This window comes from Schistosoma mansoni, chromosome 3, assembly GCF_000237925.1.
Source record: "Schistosoma mansoni strain Puerto Rico chromosome 3, complete genome".
NCBI lineage: Eukaryota > Metazoa > Platyhelminthes > Trematoda > Strigeidida > Schistosomatidae > Schistosoma > Schistosoma mansoni.
In genome coordinates this window covers 2,604,449-2,626,221 of record NC_031497.1, presented here as the reverse complement: position 1 = coordinate 2,626,221, position 21,773 = coordinate 2,604,449, and the positions used below count along the sequence as shown (strand labels likewise).

Sequence of the window (21,773 nt, the reverse complement as noted above, 5' to 3'; positions counted from 1 at the left end):
TTACTTACTCCTCGTGGAGGAACATAGCCCCCCCACCAGCAATTTTTCCATCAAACCCTGTCCTGGGCAATCCTGTTCAGTTACCATTCATCCTTTTCATGACTGCTTCTATTTCCCGGCGTAATGTGTTCTTTGGCCTTCCTCTTCTCCGCTTCCCTTCAGGATTCCAAGTTAGCACTTACCTCGTGATGCAGTTTGGTGATTTCCTCAATGTGTGTCCTATCCACTTCCAATGTCTTTTCTTAATTTCCTCTTCAAATGGAAGCTGGTTTGTTCTCTCCCATAAAAGGTTGTTGCTGATAGTATCCAGCCAGTGAATGTTGAGTATTTTGCGTAGACAACTGTTTATAATTACTTGTGCCTTCTTGACGATGTTTGTAGTAGTTCTCCACGTTTCAGCTCCGTACAGTAGAATTTTCATGACGTTCTTATTGAAGATTCTGACCTTTATACTGGTTGACAGTCGTTTTGAGTTCCATATGTTCTTCAATATCGAGGCAGTCTGCACAGGATTCACATATGCCAACAAGAGACTGATCGATTGCAGTCCTAAATAATAATGGGGAGACACAAGTAAACAACAACAAGTGAATATAACCTCACCCCATTGCACAAGCAGGTGGATATTAGTACTCAGTAGCTAAGTCGATAACGCGATGACGTTTGAAGCGAAAGGTACTGGGCTCGAGTCCCAGAGTGAACATCAACTTTGAGATGCAGGTAAATCCAGCCGACGAGTCATAAATAGGACGAAACGTGCATCCTGGATTCCACTGCTAGCCACTATCCATCTTTGCTTATAAAACTATTATTAGTTTCCCCAATTAAGAATTTTTTATACCTTTGTTTATTCTACCTCACTGTTACCATGTTTAACAGTTTATCATCAATATTACTGTAATTATTATCATTCTGAAAATTAGGTATAACTATTTGCGATTGTACAGCTTTGAATATGAATTCACCAAAAAGAGAACTCTTCCCTGAACCAACCTTTCCTAACTTAATAGCAAAAAAATAATAAGTGCAAAAATGCTTTTTTCATTAGTCTCTACTGATGAGAGCTTTTTCGATAATACGATATAAAGTATATACACTGATTTTTGATGATTTAGACTATTATATTTAGGTTGTAAACTGTTGATGAGAAATCACGAGATATAATGAATTCATGTTATTCTGCCACGTTGATTGTTTGGTTTTAGACACATCGATGGGAAAAAACTGTATTTATAAAAGCAATTTGTAACTAAAATTATGAAATGAGATGTCATCCAGTTAAATGTTGAGAACTGTAAACACTTGAGCTGTGCGAGAATAACCTTTTAATATTAGGGACTTTGGAAAAACGTAATCTATTCGCAGCTGACTGAAGCCAAGCTTCAAGAAAGACTTAACGTTTACTTACAAATATATTTAAGTAGTCAGATTAGTATAACAGAAAATTTGCCCTGTGACTTTTATCAGTTCGACTTTTTAAATCACACTATTCTAAAAACGATCTTCAGTGGTTAACTGTTAATGTATTTTTTCCAGTATTGATGACAGTTCGTTTTCATAATGCTGATATATATGGTTTCAAATAAACCTCACAGCAGTGTACTTTTTCATATTAACAAGCTCTTCTAATCGTTTGTGCCTATAATAAAAAGTTTGATGTGGTAAATATTTTATTGTAAGACGAGTTGTTTTACATTATCTAATACTTTTGCCTCTAAAATTCATAAAAATTATCGTTTTCGTAAAATCTTTGACTTTGTTGATCTGTAACTCGTAGTTTAATTAAATTAAATGATCAAGTCGTCAGAAAATTTTCACTTAAAAAGTTACAAATCCAAACAGTAATTTAAATAAGTTATGTTGTCCATAGTATTATTCTATGAATCGTTAACATCTACCTTCCAGTTTGTATTACATAATGTATTTCTGACATATATTATAATTCTCTTAGCTAGCTTGTGTCTATTTTTTATTGTATACTATGAATAAAACAGAATTGCAAACGTTTGGAAATAGCAACTTATCTAATACATTTTTCTTGCAATATGAAAACGACCCTAACCAAATTTTACTTCCTATTTATGGTAAATAGATATTTGCACCACCACTCATTACAAGTAAGTTTCTGTCATCCTGGAACTGGTTGAATAGAAAACTTTTTTGAGATTTGTGATTTGCTAGAGCTTCTCTCCTGAATTTAATCCAGTAACGTCTCACCACCTATAGAATAAAATAATTTAAGACTAATTGTGTTGAATCCTAGGTCTGTTTCTCACCAGGGACTGAAGTCAGCGTGAAAACTATTGACTATTGTAGAACACTAAATTTTTATTACAAATTGACTAAGTTTATTAATGTAGTCCATTAAATGCTGATTAATAGCTTAAATTTAACGTGATCCTCCACCTAGGAGTTCTGGATTCTATCCTTGGCCAAGTTATAGGTTCGCACGTCACCGTGATGTCGATTATCTCCACATTAAAAATCACCATTTAAAATCTTAAAAATATTGTATTTCCTCGGAATATACGAATATGTTTTATCCTTGATGAAATTTATAACTTGAAGATAGTTTACATCTCATTGATATCATATTGAGAATCATTAGCAACCTAGAAAATACTGAACAGCTATTTTATCCTGACTTGAGAATTACTCAGTAGTAAAAACGTTTGATCCCTTGCCTTAAATCAAACTTCATCGTTTTGAAGCCTCAGAGCGGACATAACACGGTAAACCATTTAGTTGTGATCCAATAACCTAGAATTAAAATTTCAGATTTTTTCCAACTAAAATTGATTGATTAACCAGTAGCTTAAGTTCACTATTCACAGCTTCCGACTAACACTTCTAGAAATTCACACCAGTAGGTCTGTTATTCGTTGGCATATGGTAATTATTCAATTAAGTAGCTTCTGAGAAAAACGTTCATTTTATTGGTTTATTTAAATTAGCTAAATATAACTGTAAATAGTTGTGAATAAATTTTCAAGACCAACTGGTGAGTTGAATAATTTTTAGCTTTATTTTCATCGTTTAAAAATCCCAATCATAATTAAAAGACTAATATTTGAACGAAGAACATTCTCTTCGATAAATTCTCTTCAGCTTCTACAATTATATATCCAAATTATTAATCCGAAAAAATGGCCAGCTCAAAGGCAAAGTACATCGTTTAATGCATGTAAATTTAGGAATGTCAAATCAAATAGAATAAAATTGTTAATGTTGATATGACTCATATAGAATGTTAACACTGGAATCTGTACATATGTGAAGTGAAAATTTAAGATCTGTGATCAGAATAAATATGGGTCTGATAGGGTGAGAGAGATATGATAGTGCAATTACAATTCGATCAAGTGGAAGACTAAATTGTGTAAAAAATTAGTGAGACGTAATAATGAGGGATCAATGCGATGTGAATGAATCATGTATAGGGGGGATTAATAATGATATTTAACCAATAATAATAATAAAATACAAAGATTTGTGAATAAAGATAAGAGAGACAATTACATTTGACTACGAAAGGTCGTAAGTACCAGGACATATATATAATAATAATATGATAATCTTTGTATTATTATTATTATTATTATTGGTTAAACATCATTATTAATCTTCCCATTATGTGATTCAATTACTTCTCATTCATGTTACTAATAATTTTTTACACAATATAGTCTTCCATTAAACATTTGATCGAATTATAATTACACTATTATTTCTTTCACTCTATTTGACCCATATTGATTCCAATCATGGATCTTAAAAATATTACTTAAAATATATGAGCTGATTCAAGTTAACCTTCTATATGAGTCATATCAACATTAACAATTTTATTCTATTTGATTTGACATTCCTAAATTTACATGCATTAAACGATGTACTTTGCCTTTAACCTGGTCATTTTTTCGGATTATTAATTTGGATATATAATTGTAGAACCTGAAGAGCTTTATTTCTCCCCAAACTACTAAATAATTGAGATTTCGTTCCCTTTATGATTCATATTTATCGTCTTCTTATTGTTTATTCAAATTGCTAATACCTAGTATATGACTCAGATTGTCACAAGTATTAACCAAAATGATTTTAATTATACACCTATCAAGTGTATTTCCAGGGAAATCATCTAGTACATTTCATTCTTATCCCTCTCTTGTCTATGTTTTGACTTTTTTCTTTTGTTAAATGGTAATATTACCAAGATATTTAAAAAAATAATGAAATATGAGTATTTAGTATTTATTTCAACAAGTTCACAACATCCCACTTTGTCTATATTTTTCCACCAGTTTATCTGTACAGTTGCATCTCTGTTCTATAGAATAAACCAAAAACAGTATAGGTTATCAGAGATGGATGGTGGCTAGCAGTGGAATCCAGGATAGGACGAAACGCGCGTCCTGGATTCCACTGCTAGCCACTATCCATCTCTGCTTACCATGCTTGTGAATTAAGGTATATCGAGGCAATACGCACAGTATGCACATATGCCAATTAGAGACTGACCAGTTGCAGTCCTAACACATCGATGGGAAGATTCAAACAAACAATACTAAGTATAGGTTATCGTTTCACATTACAGGTTGATTATGTTTAAACAACCATTTTAAAAAGCGGGAAACAAATCGATCAGCTGTTTCATCTACCATCAGACGAACAGAAAATCTTCAAGCTTCGTAGCGAGTTGTCAATTTTCAAATCATTAAGTTAACTTTCTACGGTTTACATTTACTGAATAGAATAAAGTTAGAAATTAGTGTAATATGTAAGATTCATGATTGTTTCTTTTTTTTTCTCTTAACTCAGTCTATTACAGGTAATACTGCATACAAATATCATCATATTCATGAATTGTGCTGTATGTAGAATTCTGAAAGGAATTGTTTATTTCATTAAATAGATTATTGTAAACAAAATCTACATTGAAAACTATATCCTATCATGGCTCTATATAAAAAAAATACATAACTGTGCTTTATGTTTATTTTATATTTCATTCTATATATGTCCATTATAAGATCTTATCAACGCACATTTATTATTAGCATTACTATAAACATTTGCAATAGTGTAATACTTGATAAGTTCACGTACTTGTTATGCACTGACAAGAGTTAGCAAGTTAGGTGAATATATTCCCATCATTCTATTTAGTACATAATCCTTGACCAAATGTTTATTTCGATATGTAATTATATTGCTATTTCTCACACTCCTGTATTACCCATATTTATTCTGATCGTTAATCTTAGAATCTCATTTAGCATATAAACCTATTCATATTTTTACAGTTGAAATCACAGGTCGATCTAAGTTAGACCACCGTTATAAACCTGGAAACACTAGACAGTCGTCTGGTCCTAGTATGGGACTCCTTAGTAGTGCTCACTAACAATCTTATTTAAGTTCGCAAACAATCCCAAATTCACATGGTATAATTTTAAATGATGTATTTGCCTCAAACCTGGCCACTTATTGTATTATTAGCATAACTATAAGGACTGATTGGAAAGAACAATCGTTCATATATCCGTGTTTCGAGTGAATTTACTTTTTCTGTCAAACGTTTAATCGATTTTTCTTCGTCACACACACACAAATACTAATAAAAATTACATCATATTGTTGAGATTTTTGTAGTTGGTTTTCATTAAGAACTATCGAACATCACGGGATAATTAGACAGTCTTTTTCCCCTATTGAGGAAATCCAAGGTGAAACTAAACAAAGCAGTCCAGTGCCTAACACTTTTCAAAATAGTCCACCAACTGACTTAAGTACGCAATAAAAATTATTCTCCAAACTATGCACTTAGTCGTTAGTTTGCCTTTCAAGCACAAATGAATATTGTATTTGCAATAAACCTCAGAGGCTCACATCATCAACATTTCAGTTTAAACTAGATTCTGTGTATGTAACTCAGAAGTAACTGTCTTGTCTTTGAGTCTTACTATTTCCCATAAATGAGCTAGCGGTAATATTTATCTGGTTATACTAAAGTGGATAATGCAACGCGGTTCTAATGTGCAATCGAATAATAAAAAGTTGACAAACCAGTAAATATGGTTTGATGAATCTTGAGTTAAGACGTCATATAAATATTTTTAAGCAAAGATGGATGGTGACTAACGGTGGAGTCCAGGACGCGCGTTTCGTCCTATTTGGGACTCGTCATCTGTATGAACCTAAATGCCAGTACATATAAAATCGTACAAATAAATTATGCTTCATAAGTTCTCATATATATCAGAAATCCGTAATTCAGTTTGTTTTAGTGATTAGGTTTCAAACAACCACTTTACTTCTTCCTATATAAAGTAATGGCCAATTGATCAAATTTACTGAACATTAAGGTTATTCAGTGTTATATCACTACAGATCACAATCTATTCCGCTAATTCTCAGTCACTTGCCTAAAAAGATATACAGTTTTAGCAGTATGAAGGTTGTAGAGATTGATGATTCCTGGTAAATTCATGAATCAGTACAATGTCATATTGATAATTTTCATGTGTGACCAATTTCAAAAGGAAATTCTCGGAGTCCTATTTATAAGCTGTCACTAGTAAAGCTCAACGGTGTCGGGTGTGAGTAAAGTACTCACCAAAGACGATGGAAGATGGTTTCATAATATTGCGATTTGATTGAGATTATACTTGTATACCATCGGATGGGGCCTCAGTGGTCTTGATGCTTAGCATTCGTTCACGAGACCGAAACTCTCATCTTCGATTCTTCCTACTGGAGTTGTGGATGCGCACTTCTAAGGAGTGTCATACTAAGACGTAACATCTGTTCAACACTCCCAAAGATTCTATTAATTGTCTTACGCAGATTGTTCGATGATCTCAATAAAATGCAGTTTTGCTAAATGAATTTGGTAATAACGTTTAGTCATCACTGAACATTTTACGGTAACGTTTATCGAGTGTGAGTTTAGAACGGTTTTCCTATCAGTATCTTTTTTTCTATGTTTAGAAAATAATCCCCCCGTCTTGTTTTTGTTTTCATTTCCTCCAGAGTCATGACATCGAGTCGTAATCAGTTGTCGGTCGCTGATGAAGATGAGGATGAAGAAGCTATTAAAGAATCACTTATGAACAGTCTTCCCGATATATTTATGAATAAAAACTTCTTTATTCATAACAAATCAATTCCTGATGATGAAGAATCTTTAATTAAACGATTAATTGTTGCGTTTGGTGGGTATGTGCTTTTTTTCAACTCACATTATATCGTCGTTAGTACTTTGCACACTTCGTATCAAATGATGCTCCTCTGATGTGTAATCCTGATTTTTTTCAATTCAGTTGAAATATTGATATTTATCAAATGTAACTGTATAAAGTTCTCACATTCAATATTCTTTACCATTAGGTTGTGTTTATGAATAGTGGTTTATTGACTGAGGTATGTGAGTTATCAAGAAGAGTACCCTGGCACTAATTATCATATAATACACTTTATGTATATTAATATATTGACGATTGACAGGTTGCACATTTACCATTACTATTATCACGTCTTTATATAAAGAGTTTGACTGGTAGTGTATAAGCTAACTTCGATCTAATTTAATGAAACTTCTGTAAGCCGGTTCAGACTCTGTGTACTATGTGTGAAACTTTACTCCTGTTGTGTAAAAGCTCAGATTACTCCTTGATTAGCAATAGTGACCATTACTTAGTAATTTAGTCAACATTAAAGGATCAGACAAATATGATGACATCGGTCACTACCCACTGGTCAATCAATTGTAGTCAAGCTATATTACTAAACCTCTTATAAAAAGTATAACTCAAAGTCCATTGTACAGATGTTCATGTAGATAAAGTTGTGTTACTTTTACATTGTTGTCATAGATTTTTTCACCGTATCATTAGGTTGTTTAAAAGCAAATGGAGCGATTTATCTAAAATTATTTCTATACCTAAACAAGATAACAAGAAACTAAAGACTGTACAACTTATTATATTGATGTTCCATACTTGTAGACTGAGTGGTGTCGAAAGCATCAGACATCAAACTGATACATAACTATACACTTTATCTTTTAAGTATCTGCATAGCTTTTTACACGGCTGTTAATCCCCATTCCGTTTCTGATTTGGTGATGTAGTTATTTTTACAAAATGTTCTACTCATCATCTGATTTCATTATAATCACATTACGTAAATATTTATGTTTATTGTCTGGAATACTACTAGGAATAGAAAAATGAGTAAAAGTATAACGTACTGATGGCCTTGAGCTAAGCAATCAGAATTAAACTAACTCCTCATGTCTCCTGTGCAATGTTTAAATTGTAGTGATAGATAACTTGTTACTATTAACCAAATAAAAATCGATAATAATTAATTCCTAAAATGTTCGGAATCAATAAAAATATCTATTATCCAACCAGATATGAATTTAAGATGGTGTTTTAACTAAATGACAAAGCATACCTGTTCTTAAGGAAGATTATAGGTTAAAGTGCTTAGTGTGATTCAATACGTAGTCAAGAGTGTTTAGTGAAGCTAGATAATATTCTCCCTTTTTAACTCCTGTAAATCTCAACCCTAGGTTTCTTAAATTTGTAAACGGAAGGGTAGCTAAGCATTGCTGTATAACTGATGTCAGTTGGTGACGAAAGCCTCAAACTTAATCTATAAACCCAACTGAAAACTTCAGCCTTACTCTTAATACCTAACCCTAACCTAATTACATCACAACCGATGTCAAGTTGTGACGAAAACCCTATTAGGTGATAACCCTACCTCAGAATACTAGCGCTACGCCTAATATGTACGTATTTATGTAAACTTGGCCTTTTTCATTTACTATAAAGAATAATTTGACGTGTGAAGGTTAATTATCTAAATGAAGCTGTTGTTCCACTGCTTTTTGTTGTTAATTGTCTTATAAAAGTGCAGCGTTTCCTGATTGTCTGATTAGCCTTTCAAGGTTGCCAGTGCATTATACCTTTACCAAAAGATGACTACTAAAGAACTCACCTTTCTTCCTCCTCGGATTTAAATATTCTACAACTCATAATATTTTTTTTACAGTTCATAAACAAAACTTACTGAGATATTTTCTTTTTTAATAACGGAACTAGTCTAGTAGTAAAATCATTTTTTTAAAAATTATTCGTCATAACCGTTCTCTTCCAATTCTGAATCGAAATTATATATGATGTTTATCTAATTAGTCATTTTTTCTTAAATTTTGCTCCCAAATGCCCTGATACGGCCGAGAGTGAGGAGAGTCCGCTCTCCCTCTCCAAATGCTCTCACATGGCCACGCGAATATATAGCCTCTGCCAGGGAAGTCCTACTCACTGCCTTCTCGTACCACAGGTGTTGTTTACAAAATTGAGAGGACGAAAAGCGAATGTGCGGCGCTTTAACCGGGTTGGTGGACAAGGCGAGTTCACCTAGGGGAGTTGGAAAACCCTCATTCCAAACCAATGACCCATATGGGTTCCAATATCCTGAGAGAACAAATGGCGTATGAACCAATCGTCGGTCACGGGCTACCATGGGACTTCATCTCCTTAAGATGCTCCACTGCCTTGTGGGTTAGACCTTGAGGTCAAAGGCTCGGGGTGTGGCCCCCCTAAGAAAACCACCTGCTTCAGTCTAGGCACCTGGGCAGTATCACAGCCCTCACACAAATCGAATGAGATTTATGAGGCGCATATTTATCTGGTGCTTCTTTGTACCACTATTTATGTGTTTAAATAAATAAATAAAATAAATCTTAAATTTTGCTCTTAGTACTTATTTGTTAGACTGTGAGGATTCCGTGACATAGGTTTCATACTAGTTGGTACTTTCCGTTAGCCGTATCTGACAATAATTTTTGTGTAACCGATATATCTTCAAATATTCAAATCTTAATCATTCAATCTTTCAATTAGTGATAGGCTTTGTTTTATTTATTTATTTAAATACATAAACATTAGTACAAGAAGACACCAAATGTATATGCGCCACACTTCGTTATTCGATTTGTATGCCCGGACACTCAAACTGAAGCATGTGGTTTTCTTGGGCAACCACTCCTCGAGCCTTTGGTTTAGAGGTCTAGTCCACAAGGCAGTGGCGCCACGTAAGGAGATGCAGTCCCATGGCGATCGGTGACCAACAACAGGTTCATACACCACTTGTTTCCTTAGAACCTTGGAGCCCACGTTCACCATTAGTTTGGAATCAGTTTTTTCCAACTCCCCTAGATGGATCCTCCGTATCCACCAACCCGGTTAAAGCTCCAGACATTCGCTTTGCGTCCTCTCAATTTCGTAAAAAATCCCTCAACACGAGAAGACAGTGAGTAGGACTTTTACGGCAGTGGTTGTATGCACGTGTCCATTTGAGAATAGTTCGAGAGGGAGAGTCCACTCTCCCCACTCTCGACCGTACCAGGGCAGTTAGAGCCCTTAGATCTTGACACTGAGTTATTCAATTCGCTATTGATTTTCTGTATGACGGATTCTTTATTTATGTCAGTAGTTAACTAGTAACCGATACATATTCCTTCAGTTTTATTCGTTATAAACAAATATGTTTTGGTCCAAAATTTTTTGTGGAGCTGTGTCTAATTTGTAGTTTATGTTAGTCATAAATCAATCTTACTGCAAACTGGTGTGCACTGGATATCTAATTGATCTTAGCATGGGACTCTGTAGTGTGTACTCCAAGACCTCACCTGGGGTCAAACCGGGTACATTCAGTTATCTGAAAGAAATCTTAATCATTATTAACTAATTCAATGGCTTCTAATGGTTCAGTTTCATCTACTTTGTAGAATTACCTGTAGATTATTAGTAAAGGTCCATAATTATATGTAAAACATAAAAAATCCCTATCATAGACTGTTTTATTTTCTTAATCAATAAATTTCTTGAAAGTTTTCTCTATTAAACGTCCTATAAATTAGTTTCTTTTTTTTAAATAAGAAAAAGAACCACGCCTTTTGTTTATATTATTTCCTTGTATTCATTGAATAGTTTACAAGCATTTTTACTTTAATATGAGAATTACATTTCAGCTAGTGCGGTTATTAGTACTAGTATTATTACTATTGTTATTATCAATGTTATTATTGTAAACCGCCTCTTATCTCATTCACTATCTATCACATAACGTCTATTGTCCTCTCCTGTTTCCAAAAAAAGAAAATAACAACAACTTATGGACATGAAATAAATGAATCATCGTTCAATATTCTCTAGTCAATATTTTATACCAGATGCATATTTGGGATGTTTCTTTTCTTTATTTATCTTGTTATGTTGATGTTTGTATTCGTTTACTGTTTACTCTTCTTTTCAATGTTTCTCCGTTGTTGTTGTTGTTGGTAATCATTTCATATCAACTAATCACTAAGTGTTCATTTTTTTTATTTAATTAGAACAAATATTATTATTCTATTATAATCTGCCAAAATTTTGATTTGGGTTAAAGTCTTTGGTTCGTCGGTTTTGTCGTCTTCATTTGCCTTTGAATTCACGTTGACTGTCTTTTTTTGTTTAACCCTTTGGTCTTATGATTGATTGATCTCTTTCGTAAAGGTTCATAAATTGATTGTCAATTATTCTGAACGCTATGCTTCTAGTAATTCTTAGGCATTCTTGGAGTTTCCGCAGTCCAAAACTTCGACTTTTTCCCGGTCGAATCCCTGTCAATGGTTACCTTCACACATTGTTACCAGTGATTGTATAATTATTCCACCTCATTGCTAATCCTTATCCATTTATGTGTAGGTGAAGAGAATGCCCACTTTTTCTCATGTAATATTTCTCGCAATTCGTACAATATATTTTGTAAATGATTTTACATTTGTGTTCCTTTACTGTTGTGTCATTTGGTTTGCACAGGATGGAATAAATGTTTATTGTCTCCCAGCTGATTATTGGCTCACGATTGTAAAAATTAGTAATTGTTTGATTCCACTGATTGATCTTCATTTTTCTGACCAAAGTTATTATTTTAATTAGATATTAAGCCTTTGAAATTATTATATACCCAAGTAGTAATATAATGATAGATAAAAAGAAAGCAATAGCACTGGTTATCTGAATGGAGTTTACATTCTTCTGGTCCTAAATCTTTGACATTGAACCTTTAAAAGTGATTGATTGTTATTTAAAAAATTGATAATTATTGAATACAAGTTCTATAGGTCATTCATTATACATCAATGAAAAAGTAAAACTCTATGTATCAGGCATAATTATTGCCCTCTATGTCAAATTGTTAATTGACTTCACTGGAAATCTATCACAATAATAAGACATATATATCTACTGACTCCCTGATTGCCTTGAAATTTTATGACTTACACCAAACACTATAATCGGTGGTCGGTGAAATGCTATTGTAACTTTATTAGTTGGTTATCAACCTATCGATCTTGAATAAACTATTTGATAGGTGCACAAATAAATACACACACTCGTGAAGTGTACAGAATCTTGTATCCAATCTGGTTTTGTGTCGATGACCTCTGATTAGGTTGCACATTGTTCTTGATTACCGTGATTTAAGAATTAACCTTATTGATTGACAATATATTTTTTTATTGATCTTGTAATTCTTGGCATGCCTCAGCACCTCACACTCACACACACACATAAATATACGGGGAACTGGCACGAGTATAACCTAGTACCGTCTTGTTCAGTTGGTAAAAACAAACTTTGGGTTGAAGTGTTTCCATTATCCTCATATCTTATTGTTGAGATTTTTTTTCCCTTCTATGGAGGAAAAATAAACAAAAGTTGTTTATGCATAAAATCACCTGACAATTAGTTGTTGTTATGACGATTATGTTTTTTTTTCTCGCAATCCAAACCAAAATGATCAATGGAGAAGCGATTAAGAGATTTTATTGTTTTGATGAAACAAAATCTTTACAATTATTGACAAAAAAAGAAACACATATTATGCATCATGAAATCGATTTGTTTTGTCTGCTTAGATACATGTTTTGTATGATAACATTATGTCATATCATTAAGATAGAGTATATATGTGCATATATGATTTGATTTTGTTAAATATTTCTTGCATTCTTTAGTTAGATTTGTATGTGTGTATGTGTATGCTAAACACTTATCACAAGTAATTATAATATCAACTATTTTGAAATTTATTTATCCAAAATATTCATAGAGCCTTTTTGTTTACTTACTAACTCATTCAATTATGTTGTTAACTGTTATTGAATTGGATAATTCTTTTGTATATAATAGAAATTATCATATTTACTCTCTGTCCCTTCTCATACACGATTTTCTGCATGAATATTTTCATCATGCATGCATTTTGAATATATCATTTTCTCTGTATAATTTACTACTACTAAATCTGCTCATATTGTTCATATGACAGCAGTGATTTACTAGTTGTAGTGTTGAGTATCAATATCTAACTGATGAGTTGTCCCTAATGGGATGAAACACGCATCTTGGATTCCACCTCCAACCATATGTCAAATATACAAAAACTTGTGGTATAATTTTATACCGAGATATTTTAATGAAGATCCACATATGACAACAGAGATTAACCAATCAAAGTCCTGAATATCGACAACATAAAATCACAAACTAATGGAATATTCAATAACCATTATTATAACATGTAAATAGTTGGCTGACATATTCTATCCTATTTTAACTCTTTTCATATGATTATCGAATGAGAAGCTATAATTTGGCTTTTGAAAGTCTATCTGGTTCTGAGGTATAAGTCTGGATCTCATTGAAGATACTAGGTCGCTAAATTACGAAACCGACTTCCGTTTCTCTTCAAATCATTCAGTTAACATCAGGTTATGAGTTTTTAATTGTCTATACTTCAGGACTGTGGGGTTGACAAATGTTTAGTTGGAATTGTTTGATTTCCGCTTCGGTATCTGTAGAGTTTTTCTGACATCCATTTTGTATTCCATAAGTCACAGTAACTAATTAGACAAATTTAGATACATAACAAGTATTTTAACTTATATTCTCTAATTGAATACTATGATGAATCCGAAGCGTATAAAGTTGACACTTCAATTTAACTCATCAATTATGGACACGCACATAAAGTTAATCAAAAGTTTCCCTCTTTTAGTTTAGTAACCCAAACCTGGATCTTTCATAAAATAATCTGGAAATTCCCCTTCGTATCTTTGTTTCTCCTTAGGCATTTTTAAATTCACCTCAACGCTATGCTTTTTTGTATGTGTATATATGTAATTTATACATTCTATTCATTAGTACTGACATTTAATTATTATTTCATCTCATAACAGTCAGTAATCATAATAAAAAAATATCTTCAATGACAGCACTTTTTCAATGAGATCCAAATATTTAACCTACTTATATTATCAGTCAGTAGTATTTCGCTTTTCAACAAATTTATAGTTCGTAAACCGTCTTGTTAACATTTATTTAGTTATATCATCTCTAGTATCTTATAAGTTCGTCAAGTTGGCTGCATAATTATTTATGTATTTGTCTATAAGCATTAATTTATAAATGGTGAATAGATATCTTTCATACTATAATTTTCCATTCCTTAAATAGCTTATTCCCTAAACAACAATGTGTTTGATGTCTACTATGTTCAGAAAATATATATACAATTGACGTTTATCCATAATTATTAAGAATAGTAGCATAAAATTAGTTTCTATGGTGAAATTGTTTTTCAATTCACTTTACTACTATCATATTGGGTGACTACTATAACAAGTGATAGTAGGTGATTGATTTTCCATATCATAAATTATGAATTTAGGGTAATAGTATGAATCATTTCTGTGGCTTTATATAAGTAGGCAGATAAGATAGGTGGTACCTTTGTCAATGTTTTTATATGAAGTACGCTAAAATTTATTTTACTTCTAACTTGGATAGAATCTTACATTCATTATATACTGAGTATTCACACTTCTTAATGTTCAAAAGACCTTGACCTCAGAATGTTTATGTTAATCTGCTTTTGTAGGCTCGCTTTGATTGGACAATTTTTTTCCCTTCTTTGTTGTTTATTACTACTGTTGCTAGTTACGTCGATATTTCATCTTCACATAGTGTTTTATGTAAATGAATTTGTGATTTTTTCATCGTTTCTTAGCACGTTCAACATGCCGTTTGTATTGATTCATGTTCATTCATGCATAAGCAATGTCTGCAATATTTTGTTTTCCAAAGTTAAATAACTCCAATGTTGATATCGATGAAGTAAAACACTTAGGTGATTATAACGTTATCAATCTTTCTGTCTAATAGGTTAAAAAACGTTTTATACTATATGAAATGTTAAAATTCAAAACCCTCTTTATGCTACCCTGTTAATTAACTAATAGATGTGAAACGATCATCCTCAAATAACAGGCATGCCTTCCTACGGTGTATGATTTTTGGTATATAGTTATTTTTTACTGGGAGTCACTCACAAATGGGCTAGATGCCGAACACAGGCCATCAAACTTATGACCATTAGGTCTCAGTGATTTTAATCCCCAGATTAGGATCATGGATGTAAACCATACTGGAATGAAATAGCTGTCTAAACCTTACTAGTTTTCGTTGGTCGTCTGATTAATGTTATTTTGTGATGTTAAACAATGAAAATATTTACTTGATTAAAATGTGAATGGGCTAAATGGTTTAAGCAGATTAAACCAGCATACCGTCATGCAATTAAATACATTTAATACATCTATACCTGCATAGATAAAATATGGTAAATAAAGTCTAAAAAACACTTATTTTTTATGTATACACAAAAACTAACCTATTTTCAAATTATTTCTCCCATAGATTATGGATAGTAATATAGTTCTCTTTAGTATAGAGTAGGAATCGTCGTATGTTTGTGATTATTAAGTAAATATAAACAAAAAGACACTAATAAGTAGTATGTCAAAGGAAATAGCTTAGGATTATATACAAATTCCATAAGAACAACTATTTAGTCAATACTCAATGAAAACACACAAACTAATCCACTGATTAGTATTTCTCTTTTCTCATCCTCGTCCATAACATCATATCATTTTTTGCTCATCATTATTGATACTTTCGCTCTTAATATTTTATATGAAAATAGTTTGATCTCCACAGTGTTAGCTCCAATTTCTCTAAAAATGGTTTCTAACATTTGTCTCGACATAATTTGAAGGGATCATAGTTTTTCGTCTAAATATGGCTTCCACAAGACATATCTGATTATGAGCTGCGTAATTTAGTGTCTTACGATAGGTCAATCTAAACGTGTACTGCTTTTTTCAACTATGTTTGCGATATGAATACATCATTATGTTGAACCACTCTTATGCATTTACATTCATTATTCACTCAAGACGTTTTGTCTCACATTTGTATCATATTTTGCACAATTTATGCCCCAGGATCAGAAGAACTGGAGATATGTCTTACATAAAATTGAATTTACTCGACTTGTTACATCAAATAGGTAGTAAATAATGACAATCTTATGATAATAAGAATAATGGTGTGACGTTCAATATACCTTGTATGTTTCACGAAGAGACAATGAGATAAGTGAACATAACGATATACTTAATATTGTACAAGACAAAGTAACTGATAAGTATAACTATGTAGTACGTAGTATTGCTACATTACAAGGATCATAACGATATCTGATAGGCCTTGCTATCGATACGTTTAAACTGTCTTCCCAGTTAATCTCGATAACCTTTCTTGTGGCATCTTGCTGTCTTCAGAGACCGATTTAGAACAGGTTTTCATATTTCTTGAACCAAGAATCAAAAGTAACAATAGCTAAACTATCAAGATTGTATTCATGAATGTTATTGATGATTAAATCAGTATGTCTGTTACAGCTCACTGGATATCGGGTTTTGTTGGGGTACACACATCTTCATGAGAGTTTCCATGATTCTTAGTTGGGCGTGTTCAAATCGTTTCTCCTGGAGTGCCTAATGGGCCTCTAATTGTTGAACAGGAAATGTTCAGTGTGATTTTGCGGACACCAGTTGATAAGTCTTGCTACCAATGCGCGTAAATTGTCTTCTTAGATGGTTTCGATAACCTCAACTGCTTCTACACGTTAACTGGAGCACTAGAGAAGGCATAAATCACGAGTAAAAGCTTCACTCTAAGGTTAGTTTATGTACAGGAAAACGAGGGTACTTATAGAGTTACACACGACCCTGTGTTTTCAAAAATTTCTGGGATTATAATAAATGTAGTAGCTGTTTAGGCAAAAATCCAATCAAGTTTATAACACATGATTCTGTATTTTCTAGATGTTTTTTCATAGATTTTATTTAACTTTGTTTGAATAAAACTTTCTTTGACTTTTTCGGGGCTCTGGAGACTTTGAAGAGGAAAATTTTGAGACTTCTTCAATAATGCCAAGCTATGAAAAGTTACAAAAATGCTCATTGTTATTAAAACTCCAGTAGTTCATAATAATACTGATTTTAGTCAGTCCTAACAGTTAGCAAGTCACTTCAGAATATATCCCAATCCATATAATCGTGCTGTTGATAATACTTAGTAATTCTTTCCTTGTTCTCTGTATCACGGAAAATGACTCCGAAAGTATGAATAACTCTATAATAAAACGAGCTTAACTTACCGTGAAAGATGTACATCAAATCATTTGTTTGTCCATCTATACCTAGTTTGTACTGTTCATAGTTTAATGTTCACATTGAAACAAAGAAAAAAAAGAATGTGCACTATATATATATATTTGTCCTATTGAGAAGACAGATAAGTGGAAAGGAAATTCCTTCTATAAAGAAAATACAAGTCACTAACTTCCTTTCTTTCATTTTCCAACGTTTTAATTGAACGTTTGGATATGGGAACTGTAAATATTATTATTTTTTTGTACTCCTCTTAGTATTACTACAATTTTTGATGAGTCATTTCCATGAAAATTATGGCTCGTTTTTTGGCATTTTTTTAAATTTTTTTTCTTTTTTTTGGCTTTTCTCATCTTTGTATTTTACTCCAATCTATTTCTATGTAAAAAAATAAATGATACTATTTACTATCACGAAGAGAATAATAATGACTAAGCACACTTATATGTGAATAATATGTCTAAAAATTTTTACCGCGTTTTTGTTCTTAATTATTTACTATATGAGAATAACCTGTACACATATATCTACTAAAATAATATATGAAGTGAATTACTTTTTTTTGGTTCGTTCGTTATCTTTAGTGCTTCTTTTCCCTCCCTTCCTCCTCCCTTCCTCTCTCTCTTCAGTCATATTTACTTTGATGAACAACTATCTGTTAATAATTTAATCCAGTCACAATATATATATATATGTTGATTGTCTGAAATTTAAACATATGCTGTGTTTTTTATTACACTACTGTTGCTGGTATATTTGATGGAATTTTGAAAAGTAATGATAAGTACAATTTTGGGATGATTGTCTAAATTTTAGTGTATTTATTTTAATTAGATAACATTGGGAATTTTAAATAATAATTTCAGTGATCTATCGGTTAAGTGCTCGCGCGCGAGACTGGTAGGTCCTGGGTTTGAATCTCGCGAGGCGGGATCTTGAATGCGCACTGCTGAGGAGTCCCACAATAGGACGAGTTGGCCGTCCAGTGCTTCCAGATTTTCCATGGTGGTCTAGTTTCGATTGACTCATGATTTCAACTATATAAAATCACTAAAATCTCAACAAAACCCCCTTCTGATACATATACATATTTGTTTAAATGTAGAGTCTAATGATGAGTAATTTGTCTGTTTATGCATAATATTCGAACAGACATATGTATATGCTTTTTTCTATGTCAATGAGTATTATTTTGCAATAGTTTGTAGTATATTTCTTTACAGGTTTGAAAGTTCACAAAGTAGTTTGTTGTTATTTGATTAGAATAGTATCTTTGTTACATTTCTCATGTATGAGAGAAAACCTCCAAATAAGTAATACTGAGGTTCGTTACTGAGAATAGATGAAATGCTCATCGACTGAGGCAGTAAGGTACTCGTGCTACATATTCTCAGCTTCTGTCCTATATTGACAAGCGATGCAGTCTAACAAATGAGGTATATCAACTTCACAGTTGATACACATTCTCATGCTTACTAAACTGACAACTGAATTTTCGTATATGATTTTGTTCTTGCATGAATAATCTCTAAATAGTATCGTAGTACTGTGGTACTTTATTTCTAACTACTTAATAGGTTCTGCATTGCATACCGATTCCATTAGACAATGAATTTCTGAATACATAACTGTATTTATCTTAAGATTAGACGCTCGGCCTAAGCTTTTGTAAAAATTTCACTTGGTCTCCTAGTATTATATATATATATATATATATGAAATAAGCCAATAATACCCATGTCCTGAATAGTTTATTTTCTTTCAGGTCATATTACAAATTATAATCTATCCCACTATACATTTATCACGTTTATTTATCATTAATTTTTAGTTAATACAGAGACTTTTTTCGTAACGTTATTTCTCTGTCTCTATCCCTTTGTTTTCTAATGTCTCAGGGTTTTTTATTTATTGAGTATACTTTAAGCTGATCATATTGTATCTAAATAATAAAAATGGTTTCTTATTACACTTATCTTCCTTTTTTTATATTTTTGCAAGTTGGTCCTACTTTTGATTATTTGTTTATAAGTGTAAAATGAAAGTTGGTGATTTTCTCAAGAAGTGCGTTTTTCATAATTAACATCATGGATTGATCTTAGTTGAACAACTTTTGGAAACTGGGAAGCATTGTACATCTGTTTCGTCTCAGAATGGGACTCCTCACCAGTGCACGTTCACAAACCCGCCATTAAGGATTGAACCCTCAACCTTCGGTCTCATGCCCAAAATCTCATCTTTTTGACCGCTGGGTCGGCAACCTATTAAATTGAAAATTTTTCATAAACTCATAAAGTAATTGCTAATTTTTTTGAATAAAACACTTTCTGTCATGATCTAAACTTATTTATTAAAGAAATGTTCAAAAAGTACTGACCACCCACCCCCATTGTAAATATTTTACAGCCTACTAAGGATTAGGAATCTTTAACCGTTGACCGATATCATCCACCCCAAATACATTATCATTAAGCTACTTGTACTTCAGAATACATTTTTTTTTGATTTCCTATTCTAGTTAACACACTACTTAACCTACTATTTATGCAAAGTTACATTGTTAGGCGTTGTATTTAGTAGTATAGTTTGCTGAAAATCATCTGATTTGTATTATCTGTTGTAAATCAACTGTGTTAGTTCTCATTACTGTATTATTTTATTATCTTTCCTTGTTTGTGTAATTTATTCTCTTTTTATGAATGAAACTTGAAAGATTAACAATCTTTATTTTCTTATATTTTGCATACCTCTGTGTGAATGTGGAATTTTTTGTTTGTATTAGGTACAAGACTTTAAATATTCTGAGAGTTCATCTTTGTTATGAAATTGTTTTAGATCGATGCAGACTAGTCAGTGATTTCCATCGTGATTTGTAATGTTAGCAAAAAAAAACCTGAGAACACTGTTTTAATACCTATTTCTTCTTAGTTTAAAACATTTCAACGGTGGTAGTAAACGACCACATATAGAATAAAATTTATAACTTTTCGGTCTTGAGGAGGAGAAATAACGGTTTACTTCTTCAATTCCCATCAATATGTGATGAATTATGATTCTCATTCAACGTCACCGATGAGTTCTCGTCTTATTCTTGACCTGATTGACCTTATATTTGAGTGCTTTGCACATAAATTTCTCACAATTCATCATAAAACTAGTTATTAACATCCATGTGGTTACTATATATTGATTTGGCTTTCTGGAGTATTTGTTTTATTTCAAAGTAAATCTTGCTCACAGACCTTCCGAAATCAAAAAAACACCGAATGGTTGCTCTGTCCAGGTTTGATGCTTGCCACCTATAATATAACACTAATTCAAGCATTTTGCGTACTGGAAATAAAATTTTTGATGTAGTTCCTCCCCAATGAATTTGGCAAAAGTGGTAAATGAATAATGATTAGGTTACCATGGCTACGATATAAGAGGCGAGGTAGAGAGATACCAAACAAAAATATTATTTTTGCCTAAGTACAATGGTAGCTAACTCGTATCATGTCACCATTGTATAGTAATAATAATACGTTAGTTATCAATTGCAGAAAGAAATCAATTGTAAACAATTTCAATTACTTTTAATTTTCGTAAGTATCTTTACAATGATACCTCGTTTTTTTCAGACAACGCAACATATTGCGGTTTAGGCACGCATAAGCGCGACTAAAAATCAGTTAACACGTATAAAAAATATAAATGAACTAGGACTTGGTGGTTGCACTGTTCAAATTCCAGTCGTACATTCGACCCCCCCCCACCCTACCTACTTCAATCTGCACAACCAGATATTATTACTAGTCCTCACACATAAAGCTAAGTATTCATATCTTTACCAGGTGGATGAGTTAAAATACTGTAATAAATAAATCTCAGGTAGCATGTTACTGTTAATTTATAAATATTTGCCCAATTATTTTATAGTCTACTATTTTTCATAAAAAACTTCATTCATTACAACGAAGTTTGTTGAATGACAGCTTTCCTTGTTTCGGTTGTTGTTGTTTCTGTTTCTGTTGTCACAACAACCGTAGTGCATCACAATACCAAGTAATAATACCATCACTAATATTAATTATGTGAAGTGTTATCGATTAACAGAATATATATATATATATATATATATATATAT

At 32.2% G+C, this 21,773-nt stretch overlaps 1 protein-coding gene across 2 annotated transcripts in view; it reads left to right on the top strand.

The window, feature by feature from the left end:
• Smp_074070.1 (putative transient receptor potential channel 2) overlaps positions 1 to 21,773 on the top strand; it is a gene marked incomplete at its 5' end in the record, with an annotated part of 65,690 nt that overhangs the window by 18,275 nt on the left and 25,642 nt on the right. The window contains one exon of one of the 2 annotated variants that reach the window (XM_018798887.1): positions 7,036 to 7,217. In XM_018798887.1, the coding sequence (XP_018650731.1) occupies positions 7,036 to 7,217 (182 nt within the window). Of the gene's footprint in view, positions 1 to 7,035; positions 7,222 to 21,773 lie in introns of both variants that reach the window. The other variant, XM_018798885.1, reaches the window with a different exon arrangement.